The sequence below is a fragment of the Thunnus albacares genome, chromosome 15, assembly GCF_914725855.1.
Source record: "Thunnus albacares chromosome 15, fThuAlb1.1, whole genome shotgun sequence".
Classification (NCBI taxonomy): domain Eukaryota; kingdom Metazoa; phylum Chordata; class Actinopteri; order Scombriformes; family Scombridae; genus Thunnus; species Thunnus albacares.
This window is the reverse complement of record NC_058120.1, coordinates 20388717-20404288: the sequence shown is the minus strand read 5'-3', so window position 1 is coordinate 20404288 and position 15572 is coordinate 20388717. Positions and strand designations below refer to the sequence as shown.

Genomic DNA, 15572 nt, shown 5'->3' with positions numbered 1-15572 from the left:
ACATACTGATGTCATGGCATACTATTTATTAATCTCCAGGATGTATACTGATTAAAATAGTAAAAATTAATTTAATATTTTCTCTTTGTTGTTTTGTCTGTGAATATCATCTGTTGGGTAATGTATCTGTTAATGATAAAGTCTTGTAAAAGTAAAAAAAAAAAACAAAAAAAAAACAGGAAAAACTTACTTCCTCTTTTTGATCCTTTTTGTAAACAATATTTGTATTCTTCTTGCAAGATGGCACACATTTGACAGTCAAGTAGCTGTTCGTCTCAGGCAGGTAATGAGATGCAATTTGCAACTAGATAGGTCTGTGAAACTAACAAACCACTTAAGGCTACCCTTACACTCACCCACACCAAACATCATCAAGTACACCGCTCAGAGTTGACTGAAAGATACATACTGCACCTTGATAAGGCCTGTAATTTCCTCTCCATATGATTCTACTTTGTCTTGTTATATAATGTTTCGTCTCTGCAGGGTGTAGTAGATTGTAATCTTAAACACAGAGGCACAGCAGTGTGTTCTCTGTCATCTCAGCTGGCGTTGTATTTATGTGGCCACAAGGCACAGCGCCACTCTGTCACCTTGGACAGCTTCAAAGCCAGCAGGCTCTGCTCTTAGATACCACACATGACTCAAAGGACCCCTCAGTCAACATGATCAACCCAGGTACCTAATCAAAACACCTCATCAGGTAGAGTGCCTGCAAAACCTTCTGAGTACAAGATGTTCAGCAGTGATTTGCAAAAGAACAAATAATAATAAGCAAATGTGAGCCCACCCCGCTAAGAACATTGAAATGTTGATAAAAATCCAAAAGAAATGATGGAGGCAAAGTAAATGAATGAAGTAAAACCTGGGTTGGTGTCTCATAGAAGATCAGTAGTGGGTGGATGATACTGTGGATGCGGAGAAGAGGTGTGAAAGAACTGCAGGGATGAGGACGAGGTCCCTATTTAAAAAAAACGTGCAATGAAAATATACAAAAGGTGAAAGAAGAGAGGTGTAATCAATGAGTCAGACATCATGAGAGTTTATTTAGATGTGGGCTGTGGAGAGAGAGAATTACTATCAGATAAAGAGCAGCAGGGCGGGGTAGAACAAGAATTCACATCTATATCATTATCTGCCTTATGCCTCCATTTACCAGCTGGTACCAGTTAGGACAAGCTGGTGCCAGCCAACTGGTTCCGGCTGCCTGGCAGGCAATCACAGACATGCATGTACAGCTTAGAGCTTTATTTGGTGCATGAATTCAGTAATGTGCTGAAAATGTTCCACAGGGGTCTCACTCAGGCTGTCTCAATACCAACACACAGTTTTTGGAGATTCTGTGGTGGCAGAAAATCCCAGAGGTGCTCTACTGGGTTCAGATCAGGACTGTGTTTAGACACAGCTCTGTGAGGCACGGTGATGCTTTAAGCTTAATGCTAACGTCAGCATGCTAACATTCTCACAATGACATTGTTTAGCAGGTATGTTTACCATGTTCGCCATCTTATTAGTTTAGCGTGTTAGCATGCTAACATTTAGCCAATTAGCACTAAGTATACAGCAGAAGCTGATGGGAATGTCAATAGTTTTGCAGGTATTTGGTGAAAAAATCTAAATTTTCACCTAGATGAAAAGTTACGGCATCATATATATATATGTATATGTAGTCATCCCTACCTTACCATGCGTCTAGCATGAGTCGATCAAGGTCCGAGGTTCAGGTTTGGCAGGCTGTGTGTGAGGTGTTCTACACATCATTGAGCTATTAACTTGCAAACTTGAGCACCATTGTACTTCCATTACAAAACCAAAAAGTATGTTGCATTTCTTCTCCTTCAAATTCACTGCTGTTCTTGATATACTCTGTATATGTGTGTCACACTGTAATACTGTGTATGAAAATTACGGGAATTCGGCCGCTTCAAAGATGCAAGAATTGGTGCATCTGAAACCAATGATCCTACCACATTCAGACATCTGTGTTCAGTGATTCACACAGTGACAGTGCTTTATCTTTCAGCCTTATTCATTCAACATGCTATCTGGAACAGCAAGTTATTAAGTAGCAACTGCTGACAGTGCACTTCCCCAACAACAGGGGTTATATTACTGCTGTAATAAAGTTTAATTAAAAAAAGATAAAGTTGAGATAGTGGGAGGATGTTGTTTTGCTCTCACCTATTTCATAACTAAGATTCTACACCACTTTTAACAGACCTACTGTATGTACATGCACCACAAAACGACCAAGGATAACACAAAAGGTCAAGAGACTAATATTCCCCTAGGGTCCTCTGGTCGCTGCAGATTGAGAGGAAATGAGCGTGCAGTGAAGCAGTCTCTCACTGGTTGCCCTCAGGGACAGCAGGGAATAATGGTGTCTATGATTTACTCTTCTCAAGTATCTGGCTAAACATTATTGAGGCCGCTGGAGAGTAAATCTACAGCTGATACACCATGCATGGCTGACATACTTCCACACTGATAGTCCAGCTTAAATAGACACGTGCTGTACCTCTACATCCTTAAAACCTTGTGATAAAACATTAAAAATCCCCCTCCAGTCAAAAATGTGTTTTTCTTCTTGTTCCTACAGTTGAATGTTTGAGCTTCACTGTGTAGAATGATGTATGTACAGAATCTGGCACTAGAAGGCTGTTTTCACATTGATCTGATGTTTCTCTGAAAGTTTCTCTGTGCTCAGTGAAAATCCGATTTTAAGGGGTGGGCCTTTGAGCATGATTTGTGACATCACACATAGTTTGGAAGCCAGTCCCAGTCCAGTATGCAACTTACACAAGTGTGATGTGGAAACTTGAAGCCTCCAGTGCACATACACTGAGAATGGAAACATCTTGTGTGCAATAGTTTAACTTCGGAAATGAAATATATTTGCATATTTATAGATTCTGGAATTGTAATGAGGGAGAAGGAGTAGATGTCATTTTAAGGATTTTAATGTGGTAAATTATACTTTTTTGTGGAAAACCATATCAGACACACATATTTGTTCCAAGCAGAGTATTTTTATGTTTTACTACATGTCTAGAGGGGATCTTTAACTGTCTCCTTACTTACTATGACCACACTACTGGTCAAAAGTTTTTGAACACCCTAATTTTTCCAGTTTTTATTGAAATTTAAGCAGTTAAAGTCCAGTGAATAACCTTAAATGGTACAAAGGTAAACGGTAAACTGCCTGAGGTACAAAAAAAGGTTTAGGTTACCAAAAACTGAAAAATGTAAATTTCAGAGTTACGAAAAGGCCTTTTTACCAAGAAAAACTCACAGCTTTTCTGCAGCAATGGAAGTAAATTAAACCTTGAAAGTTGAAGTACACAATGCCAACAGGTGTCAACACTGTCAATATAAAAGCATGGATGAGGAAGTGTGATTGTCCAGAGCTCTTTTGCTGGATCCAGAGTTGGTGACTTGCACAGAGTGATTGGCACCAAAAGACCAAGAGGGCTACCACAGCACCAGAGCCATGTAATACCCACTGGTCTACATCTAGTTGGTCAGGGGTTCATCCTACAGCAGGATAATGACCCAAAACATACCCCAGGGATATAGAGAACAAGGCAGTAGGCTTTGAATCATGAAGTGGCCAGCACAGTCTTCAGACTTAAAGCCCATTGACTTTGGGATGAACTGGACAGAAGGGTGAAAGAAAAGCAACCTACAAGGGGAATACATTTGTGGGAACTTCTGCAACAGTGTTGGGAAGAACTTTCTGTACAATATTTGATTTCCATTGTAGAAAGAATGCCATGAGTGTGTATGGCTGTTATGTCTGCGTCAAAAATTTAGATTAAATTTTGTTAAACAAAAAGGTGATTTTTTTTAAAATCTCAAATTGTTAATTTGTGCTCCACTTTAATTTCAAAGTACTGAGGCTTTAAAGTACATAAATTTCCATACAAAAAGGAAAAATTGACATGTTGTAAAACTTTTGATTGGTAGTATACATAAATAAGTTTCTGTAACATTTAAAATGTTGTCACCTTGAAGAATTACAACTGTTTGGAGCCATAAATCACATTATTAATTAAGATTATAATCATAATATTACAACTATTGATTATTACTCAGCATTGTTTACAACACTGCACAAAAGTGGCTCTGATGAGGGGCGAGTCATCATTCACCCTTTAAATCTTGAAGATAAAAATCAATAATGATTCTCAACAGTAAATGTCAGGGAACAAATTTTATAGTCTAATACAGACTCATGCATGGCTGATTGGTATCAGTGGCTATAATGCTATTTTGCTCAATACAGTATCTGTCCATTTAGTTATCAGGTGACAGTCTCCAATGTGTTTATCTGTAGAAAACTGATCCATACCAAACCACTATTGGGTTTATACCATAAATACACATGTTGTGAACTTAGTGTGGAACAGTGTATACATAAAGTATGTGGAAGTGCTGATGAGTAATGACACAAACAATAAAACATACACTTGTAATCAAAGTCAGAAAAAAAATTAAAACATTTATTGGGCATAAATATATTATATATACGCTACCGATACAGTTACGTCTTACATACATAGGGTAGTATTTGCAAAAATCTATACATTAAAATTGATATGGCAGTTTCTTTTATATAATGCATATGAAATTGTCTAACATTTACAATACAAGAAGAAATGCATGAATTTCTTTTTTTTTCAATTCGTAGACCATGACAACATTGGAATGTTTGTTTTTAAATTGTGAGGTAAAAATATGTTTCTTTTTTTGTCTCGCTTAAAAAATAGTTAAATACCTGTGAGTCTCGTTTGTCAAATCGCCAATCTCTCAGTCAAAATCTCTACTTACTGTAAAACGTACAAAACATAACAAAAAAAAAAAAAAAAAAAAAATGATCAGAAGGCACAGACGTGGGATTGCTGGGCAAAAAAAAAAAAAAAAAAAAAAAAAAAAAAAAAAGTCTCTCATTCTTGACATACCCGCCAAATGTGCAGGACCTGCAGGGTGGGTAGGTAGGGTGGGGGTAGGTAGGGAGGGGAGGTCTATAAAATCACCAGCATTTAAAAAAAACAAACAAAAAAAACCCAAAAACAACAAAGCACATAAAGGGAGTACCCTTCCCACAAATACACAGCCTTTTGGTTAACACTGTGTTAACCTCGGACTATTCAACACTAACATGACTGGTCTGACCTTGGCCAGACCTGCTCTCCCATTGGGTTGTTAAGGCTTGAAAAGGGGAATAAGGGGGGGCTGTGGGTGGGCAACATAACATCAGGGGTTTAAGGACAGGACACCTCACGCGTAACCTGTCGACTACATTGCAACAGGCTAGGTAGACACACCATGAGCACGTCTGAGAAAGGCACCGTGCTCCCTATGAACTGTACTTCCTTTGTTTGTTGTAGTTTGCATTCTGCAGGGAGCAGGGTGCCGTTTGAGAAGCACAGAACCATGCTCCAGTAATGCCAATGTCACAGTGACGCCAACGACAGAATAATGCCAATGAATGTAACAGACGGCGTTGGCAGTAGTGTTTGGAACAGAACGAAGGACTGCATGTCTCCTCTCACTCATATTAACCTCATCAAGACTAATGCTCGGCATAAAAAAAGTGCTTCAACTCTGTTAGTCATAATGTATTTACCATCTCATTCTATAGCTCTATAGATATCTCTGTATATCATCTCTTAGCAAAATACTGGATACAAAATACTCACTACTGCTATACCAGCACTAGCCTGAACAAGGAATCGACAATATTATTATTATCATCTGCCTGAAATCATTGTATGATTGTTTTGCCTTTTTTTCAGTGTGAAATCAGGTTGTGTTAAAAACTCTCCTCCGAAAGGGGCTACACATTTCAAAATGGCACATTTTGCTTTACAAAACAAAACAAAAATAATAAAAGATAATATGAAAAGAAGCATAATCACAGATCAAGTTAATGTTTTTTTTTTCCTTTTCAGAGAATAATAATAACAATAATAATAATCGTAATGCTGTGTCGTTACAGAAGAACATCACAGAACCCTTTAGACAACTGGAAACGCAACAACTAGTGGACACGAGAAGCCTGCACTTTGGCAATAAAACAGTAAAAAGATATCAGAAGCTTCATTATAACACTAATCTGAAAAAAAAAAAGCCAAAGGCAGCGACGTTTATCCCAATACAGATGACTTGAACTGACCCTAAGGCCTGGCTTTGCTACATGTCTCTCTAAGCATTACAAGAACTGCTCGGCTGTGCATGGCTGAGACAGGAGATGAAAAAAAACAAAACAAAAAAACAATACATAGGCATTTGGTTACATGTTTGAAACGGCATGATAACTGCAAGGCATGGACTGATGAGCTACAGGTTCCCAACAGCTGTAAGAGAAATACTTAAAGGGTTACTGAGATAAGGAATGCTGGCCTTAATCATACAATCTAACATACATCCATTAAAAAAAAAAATTAAAAAGAAAAAAAAAAACATGCTACAAGGAAAAAAAATTAGTATATAACTACACTTGTCTCTTAATCTTTAAACAATAAATAAATGAAGATTGCACTGTAATTGGCATGTAAAGTACTGTATGCAAATATATAGTATAAATAAAACCTACAAAAGAACTCTACCTTAACTTTCCCATCGACTTTGGCAAAGGTATTTTGAGCTAGTAAACCACTTTGCTTACTGACACATACAGGAGCAAGGCACAGCATAGACAGAGGACAAGATACAGCATCAAAAAACAAAAGAAGAAGAGAAGGGAGGAAGACAGGGAGAAAAAGGAAGAGAGGCTAATATAATGACTGTGATGACAGCGATGGGGATGACAGGATTAGATCTCCCCTCTGTAAGGCCTTATCCCTGAGGTACGTTACAGGCTGCCAATCAGAGCTGAGCGGTGGGGCTAAACTACTGCCCCCGCCGCTCCTTAACCCCGTTTTCCCGCCCAATCCCTACTTCCCCACACCCCACCCGACAAAAGTGGACATGTCACTCGTTAATCATGCGGGTTTAGGGTGACTTCTTTGGATCATCAGGGTATGTATTGGGCTGTACCTTGGCTTTGTTTTCGGGTTGGGGTAAAGGGTTTCGGGAGTCAGGGGGGGAAGGTCAGGGGGTGTAACGCGTGTCAGAATGCCCTGTTCCGTTGAGTTGTGTTCTGTCAAAGGCTTGTTTGTTTAGTGAACATTAGTTCAAGTCCCCAGAGAACATGTCTGTCTGAGGAGAGACCACAGACTTGCTACTGCTCTGATTACATGTCAATAAAGCACCTTTTAATAGAGAGAGAGAGAAAAGAGGGAGGGAGAGAGAGAGTAGTGCATGGGCAGAGAGATGGGATGGATTGAAAGCAAGAGAGGAGCAGCCAGAGCAAAAGGTAATTACATATAATTATGGGCAGGAGAGGAGATAAGAAGAGAAGAGTCTTCAGATGTATCGATTCACAGACTAGCTGGAAGGAGAAACTACAGCTTCAGCAATGCTCTGGCTGGTGGCTGGCTAAATTGTAGAGGGGTAAAGCTCAAGCTAACTCCTAATGGCTTTCCTGGTTAACACACACAGACACACACACACAGCTCTGAGAAGGGCGGCTAGCTGGCAGGCTGTTAGCACCTCTGGGTCTGTGATGCTACGGGCATATAGCTACTAAAGCTAAAGATAAATAGGCTGGAGCAATAGTACTTGAGATGGTAGAATATGGAAGTGAGAGCCAGTCAAATGCTCAGGCCAGCCTTTTCCTGGCAAGTCGCAGCCAATCACGGTCCAAGCCCTGCTTCCTAAAGCCAGTTTATGCCCCATACAGTTAACATTCAAATACCTGCAAATGGTTCATATTCTAAATCGAGGCCAGCGCGTAAGGGCTCCTTCAACGGTAAGCACAAGCTGCTGAACTGACCTCAGAGCTGTTGTTTGTGAGCACCTAGAGTCAACTCCTCCCCTTTCACACCGTACTTCAGACCTTACATTGCCATCACTTATATTACATCACTTCTATAGCATCATAGATATTTGTTATAATATATATATATATATTTATTGTGTGTATATATATATTAGATTACTGGTTTTCCATTCTTTCTTAGTTATAATAAAATCACAGGATAGCAGCATCTTACACCACACATGGATTGCATCACTTTGGTAGCTGAATGAGTGAGTGATTGAATGTTAAAAGCTGAGCAGATATGTGATTGACTTCTTAGGAGGAAATGTTTGTTTCTCATTGTCATTGCATGAGTGTAATTGTACGTGTGTGCATACATATGTAAGTGTGTGTGTGTGTGTGTGTGTGTGTGTGTGTGTGCGCGCATCGTGTCTTTGTCAGTCTGTGTTTGTGTGTGAGAGCAGGTGCAGATTGTATGAATTGACTGACAGCCTGTAGAGTAGAAACAAATTGAATAATAACAGTATGAACGGCTAAAGCTTTGAAGGCCTACATTGGAATATGGCTGAATGAATAAAGACTGCAGCAAAAAATGCAAATTAAACATTGAAAAACAAAACAAAACAAAAAAGTAAGTCAATGACCGTCAAGAAATATACACTTTCTCTAATTGTATATGTTTTAAAAAGATACAAAATAAAAACATGCAAGTCAGTCTGAGGAGCAACTGCTTTGCTCACAGCTATTTTAAGGCTTGATTATCAGTTTTCTTTCCCAACCGAGGTACAGCTAAGACAAGGCTTCCCTCGACAGAAATCCTTAACAAATGAGACAGACAATGATACAAAGACAACAGAGACATAGAGAGAAATGAGACCAAACTGAGTGAAGGCAGAAGACAACAGGAACAAGGCAAGGAAAGCCTGATTCGATACTTTGATTAAAAAAAAAAACAAAACAAAAAAAAAACATACATAGCCTTAGAAGTATATCTCAAGTGTTTGTTTTGATTTCATTCGGTTCTTTCATAGACGTTTTTTAATAGTTTCTCTGTGATTTTGCTTTCTCTTTCTATCCTATAGTTAAAATTCCCTCACTTCATGAAGAAGTACTGTAACAAGCAGGCGATGAGGATGGAGAAGCCCGCGAACACGCACACAATCAGCGCCGCAAATCGCTCGTCGCTGGAGATCAGGCCCGCCCCTTTGCCCGTTTCCACGGCGCACAGCTCTCCTGACGATGCCGTCTCCTGGCGACGCAGCGTGAACAAGGAGGAGGGGCTCAGTGGTCCGCACAGTTCCTGGCATGTATCCTGGCAACGGCGGCAGGCGCCCACACGGAAACGATAATCTGTGTTGCCCTGGAGACCAGAGATTTGGAACACACCCTCCTCTCCCTTAAAAACCTATAACAGGAGAGAAAGATAGAAAGAATAAAGTTTTACAGCGAGGTTGTAAAGAAAAATTATAGTTTGTTTTTCTCATCAACAAACACACTTAAATCAATACTGTGCCATTGTTACATGAGGTGTGCAGGTTTTCATTCAAGAAAAACACAATGCCGGTTGATTTTACTGAAGGTGTGCTCATGAGTGAAATGTTACAATAGACAGCTTGCATACTTGTTTGGGTCACAGGAGAATATGATTGCTTGTTTTCATACAGCAGGTGCCCATTTACAGAGGGAACTGGGTCAAGTCCAATTTTGAGAGGACACATTTGACAGGGTGTCACGGCCATCTTAAAGTGAAAGGATCAGCACTCAGTGTTTGAGCATCTTGAGAGAATCCTGCTCATAACAAACGCGCTTGATGTTTGCGACACCTTGACGACTGTGTCACGCTGCTGATTAAATTTCAGCTGTTATTTTCACCAGTTGTGTACTCAGTGCTGCTGAGGGTTTTATCTATTGCTATTTTTGATTTCGGAAGTAATACGGTTTCTCTTGGTTTGCCTTCTCATCCTCTCTCTCTCATATGCAACCTATCTGTTTCTCTTGCTCTTTTATTTTAAATAAATTCCCATCCCACGTTTTACCCAGTTAGCAAAAGGGCAAATGCCTTCTTTGTGCGTGTGGTGAGGGTGAGTGAAATCTCTCCTGAACCAAAATATAGATGATATTTGATAAAAACATATTATGAGTACCTGAAAATGAATTGCATCTTGTAATGTGCTGTCCCATGACATTTAACTCATCCTCCTGTGCACCTACTGTTCTGGCTTCGAGGTGTAAATTATATTCAGGAAAGGGGACATAACTCCAGGCTGTACTTACAAATAAACAAATAAAGCTATACAAATAAACTTACCCTGAAAACCACTGCACTTAAAAACAGTGATTGAGCAATTGCAAGGTCAAACATGAGTTAATAAGACTCGTATCCTGTATCCTGGAGACTGTCTCATAAAACAACAGTTAAATTACAATACGATGAAAGACGAAGGACCCGACACCAGTTTTAATCTCTTGACAGGTCACTTTCTTCATTCATCTTGTAACTGAAGAAGTACAAAATCCACCCACTGCTGTAGTTTATTCTATTGGTTTACAAATGTTTTTTTTCTTTCTGTAAAGTTAATGGAATAGGCTTGTAGCTGATCAAGAGCAGAGAAATTGTTTTTCCGTGACAGCAGCAAAAACATTCTTATCATTCACCGAAAGTATTTCAAGGCCTGCAGTTGCACAGGAAAGTTATATGTGTTTATGCAAAGATGAATTGATTTATAGTTTTAGTCTTTAGACTGACCTATTCTTTTTGCATTGGTGAATTTGGCAAAATAAACAGTAGATAGAGAAGACAAATATACAACTGAACGAATGCACTCACTGCTCTTGTTGTAGTGAAATTAAAAACACACAAAAACAGATTAAAAAAAGGTAAACCTACAAACATTTGAAAAGCAGCATTACAGATTTGTATTGACAGCCAATGTGTGTGCCGATAATCAAATAAGCAAACATGTATCACAAATACCCATATGCCCGCACATATACGCACAGCTGCGGTTTTGTCTGCTGGTGAGCATCAACAGTTCTTCCCTCCAACCATTCAGTAATTCAATAACAGGGAGTAAAACAGCTCCGAAGACAAATGTCTGTTTGTCTGCAGTCTACAAGTCAGCTCATTGCTCCAACTGCCAGCTACCCAATCCCATATTTCTAAGTGCAATCAGAGTCTTTTTCAGTTGTTTCTGTGCTTTATTAGAAATCCTTCAATACCATTCAATAAATACTACTGGCACTGCAGATTACGTCCAATTTCAGAATGCTGTATCTCTTAGCGCAGGAAAACAGGGTGTCTGAGAGTGTGTATGTGTGTGAGAGAGAGAGTGTGTGTGTGTTTTATTTTTGCATGTGGAAATTTGTGTCTATGTATGCGTGTGTATGCGGGTTGCTGAGGGTGCAAACTGAACTTTCTGCTCCTCAGGGAGATTAAATATCTTCCCAGTTGTCATATACACTTCCACAACATTAAGAATGAACCAAATAATTCAAGTGGAGCTCTGGACTAGAGAGACACACCAGAACTCTCAACACTATCCTTATATAACCTCTGTGTGTGTGTGTGTGTGCGTGTGTCTGTGTGAAACCCACCTGTTTGTACTCTGACTCGCGTCCCACCAGTACCTGTAGCACGTAGCTCACAGGATCCCCTCTCATTGGTGGGATTGTCTCCCATGTGATCTCACACATATTTCCCTCCAGCTGGTGCACTCTGGGAGCTGTCAGGCAAAAAAAAAATTTTTAAAAATGGGATCAGGTCATGATATCAATCACATGACAGGATTTCATACACAAAAAAAGTAATAGAATATCAAACAAATATTTGGATTTTCCATATTTGGCCTCACTAAAAATAAATCAAACCTCTCACAAACACACAGAAGCGCGGAAATAGACTGAAGTCCGAGTCCAACAACAACAGTTAACCACTTATGAATGATTTAATACAAACATCCATCTCCCTACTAGAAACTAGTGCTTCATATCAGCACTAATGGTTACTGTTAATGGCTGTTAGTGTCAGGCTGTTTAAACTGTGTAGCTATTGCACATTATCCAGGATGTAAGCCACAACAACGAAATTAGATTAGTCATGTGCAATAATTTTGTTTTTCAGCACTGATAATTGTTTTGCAAAGCAATAATATCCTGGGGGGATAAGGTCATTTAATATAATAACAACATAGCAACAATACTCCAATACTGCATTAATTACGATGCTATGAACAACATAGTTTTTCTTAAAAAGTTACGGCAACCAGGGACCTATTCATTGATTTGTCTCATCTCCTGTGTTTTATTGTTCTGAATGAATGCTGCTTTGCGGAACATTTCAGACGGTACACATGTAGTTCTAGCAGTTTTACAGAAGTAGTTTAGACCCTTGAGGCTGTTATTTACCTGTTTATTGATACTTCAATGCTGTGTTGCACATTTACAGCTTCGCAGTCATACCCAGAATCCTCCCTGGTTTTATCACCTGAGAGGATACTATTTACTGTGATTATGGTGGCTATATAAGCAACTGCCTCTTACTTTACAGCAAGGATCACATACTGGTGGCAATAATCAATGCTACAGTAAAGCTGTCATCTCGAACAACCAAACAGAAACAGATATATTGCAGTATAGCACTTATTTAGGGCCATTCGCTGTAACCCCTATATGCTGGAGCTAATTGCAAACTTGGTTATATGTGGAGATTTATGCATCACTGAATTAAAACCAACCAGTTTATACATTACAAGTTATGACATTTCTTAAGTTTTAATGGTGCAACATAATTTTGTCAATTGCTAGTTTGAAACTAGTGAGTAGTTACTAAGAACAAAGGGCAAAAGATGGATTTGCGAACAGAAAGTGTAACCCAATACAGGATTAAAGCAGTGACGTCATTCCCCTACCTTTCATCATGGACCAAAACACACACAAACACAGACTTTGCCAAGTTCAGTTTACCTTTGAGGGCAGGGGGTACAGACTTGGTGGTGCAGAAGGTGTGTGTGTCAGAGAATGGACCCTCCCCAGCATCACTGATGGCCTGTATTCTGAAACTGTAGCTGCTGGACTCAGTCAATCGCTGCACTTTGTAGGTGTGGCTGGGACCGCGGTAGATCGTCACAAACCTGGAGAGACAGGGAGAGAGGCGATGAGTCACAAATCTAGAGAGAAATCTAACAATGAGAATGAGGGATGGAAGAGAGAAAGAGGGAGTGGGGTTGGGAGGGACCGCATGACAAAGCCTAGACAGAAGACCCTTTATACAGAGATCCTGCAATATTGCTGTAAAGAAGACCCGTCATCATGGCGGCTTTGTTTTTTTACCCTGAAACCAAACAAAGCCGTCATAATGCTGCCCCTGTGTGTGATTTTGGATAGCAAGCTGGTGTTCCGAAATCAGAGGCGTGACATGTAACACAACAGCGTCGGCGTCTAGTGTGTGAACTCCCGCCACGCTGGCTGTCCCTTTTACACAGACGTCGATCCGGCAATGTGACTACCTCCGCTCCCAGCTTAACGGCAGAACAACAATGCCCACCTATTCCATGTTCATACCTTTTAAACAGGACAGCGAGGAGGAATAACGGCGCAACATTCCCGCCTTGAACAGGCTGTGTAAAAGGGACTAAAGAGAAAGGGCAAGTCAGAGATAAAGGAGAGGGTGAAGAGTGAGGTGAAGCTGAGAGAACGGAGTGATGGTGCAATGAATTGATTAGAGGAAGGGACAGATACGGTGATAGAACTCACAGTTAATAACTTTGATAGAAAGAGCAGTGAAGATTGAGGCATCAATACTTGGATTGCAATTATCACATAACTAGTTGTGGGGACCGATTCAGACCACGTTCATTGATTGAAGTGATGCACTTTTCCTTGACTTCCAATGGTTCATTAAAGGAATAAATACTAGTTAACTGTGTAAACTGTTCTTAGTGGTGCCTGACATGGCTGGGCTAACCACATATAAATAAATTACAGCTTTTATTTAAAAAAAAACAACAAAATTTGTTACTTCACATATTGGTCTGTGTTTAACCACTAATGTGCTTATTCACTTCTTACCAGCCAGTAAGACTTTACTGCATCAACACAGGTTTAGCATATGCCAACTTGAGGTAGGCTTAATTTGAGAAATAAGTAGTAGACCTTGAAAAGAGACAGGAATGTTGACAGGAAAAGAGAAGGGTGCATCTTAAGAAAAGATAGTGGTTGGATTTATGAATAGACAGGACGACTACTGACAGGCCATAGTCACAAATCTGATGAAAACGAGTGCCAAAAGTTTCTGGCTGGCTGACTGGCTGGCTGGCTAGATGGACAGATTGATGGACTGAAGGAGGGATGATAAGTGAGCGAATGAGTGAGTCAGGGAGAAATGGGAATTTGAGCTGAAAAAAGGGGGTTATTTATCTCAACGCAATAAGGTAAAAGGTCTAAGCTTGGAAGGAAGAGAAAGACAAAGGTGATGGTGTGAGTGAAAAGATAGGAGGCAGACAGTGATGAAGGAAGAAAGTCAAAAGAATATGAAGGAGAGGAGATATAAAGGAGGGAAAGAGTTGACTGGTAATTACAAGAGTGGAGACGATGATGAAAGATCTGCTGTGAGAGTACAGAGGAGAGAGAATGAAGAGATGAGAGGTCATGGTTTAGTAGAGGGCTATAACTCCTGATGAGCTCTTCATGTAGCTGCACCGCAGAGAAGCGATGTGTTTCTCAGGCTGATATATGGTGTTGTTAATTGTTTGCCTCGCTGCTGGCCCTTAAAGTTCACACACACACACACAAACACCCAGAACCAAGTCTGCCCCCTAGTTTACACTACGTTAGCTCTCAGCTAACAAACACAAAGCCAAAAGCGAGCAATATTCATATCTGCATGTATACAGTAAACACATTAACTTTTTCATCGTCATGAGTTATGACCCCTTCTCATTTGGACAGAGCTGAATGGTGGAGTATAAAAACAATTAATACTCAGCACTGTCACCAGGACACAGTTAATGAGATGAACTGCAGCCTTGGTCCAGAGCCAAACAGCCAACCAATTAACCGAACAAGGACCAGAAGAGGGCAGAGAAGGAGAGGTTAGACGCAGATAGGGAGTCTTCTGTACTTATTCAGAGGAATGCAAATGTTGGATTTTTTTTTTTAATACAGATATCATACAACAGAATTTTATTTATTTTGTTTGATTCTCAGGTTTGCCTATTGTCCTGTAACTGTGAGGCTTGTAACAGATGCAGACATTTTCAAACATCGCTTTGTCAGTACCTTTCCTTCATTTTTAAACACAACGTTGTTTCTAAAAGCCTGCCATGATTCACCTCACATAGAAAAGCTAACATTTGTTTTGGCATTACATTATCAAACATCTTTGTCTAGCTTTTTCTTTTCAAAAGCAGTTAGAACCTTGGACGCTTTCCCAGAGGAAAGCGTGATTATCAGACTGTTGCCTCAATATAACAAATTTCATTAAATATCCAAAGGGGAAATCTGTGTCTGTAAACCATTTCAAAGTAAACCAAGTTTCTAGAAATCCACAGAAAGTTGACTGATAACTTTGTCCTTACAACATTGATTAGTAAGTAACTTAACAGCATATGATACCCAAAATAAATGAACACATCCACATTATTAACAATAATAATTGTCATTAATAAGGAAATCATCATAAAATTTGCACAATATAAATAATTTTGTT

At 39.6% G+C, this 15572-nt stretch overlaps 1 protein-coding gene across 3 annotated transcripts in view; it reads right to left on the bottom strand.

Moving 5' to 3' along the window:
- Positions 1 to 4481: 4481 nt before the first annotated feature.
- fndc3ba (fibronectin type III domain containing 3Ba) overlaps positions 4482 to 15572 on the bottom strand; it is a 106605-nt gene continuing 95514 nt past the window's right edge. For all 3 annotated transcript variants that reach the window (XM_044375436.1, XM_044375437.1, XM_044375438.1), the window contains 3 exons: positions 12830 to 12996; positions 11462 to 11589; positions 4482 to 9272 (listed from right to left, as the gene is read on the bottom strand). In XM_044375436.1, the coding sequence (XP_044231371.1) occupies positions 8961 to 9272; positions 11462 to 11589; positions 12830 to 12996 (607 nt within the window). In that variant the 3' untranslated portion in view covers positions 4482 to 8960. The remainder of the gene's footprint in view (positions 9273 to 11461; positions 11590 to 12829; positions 12997 to 15572) is intronic.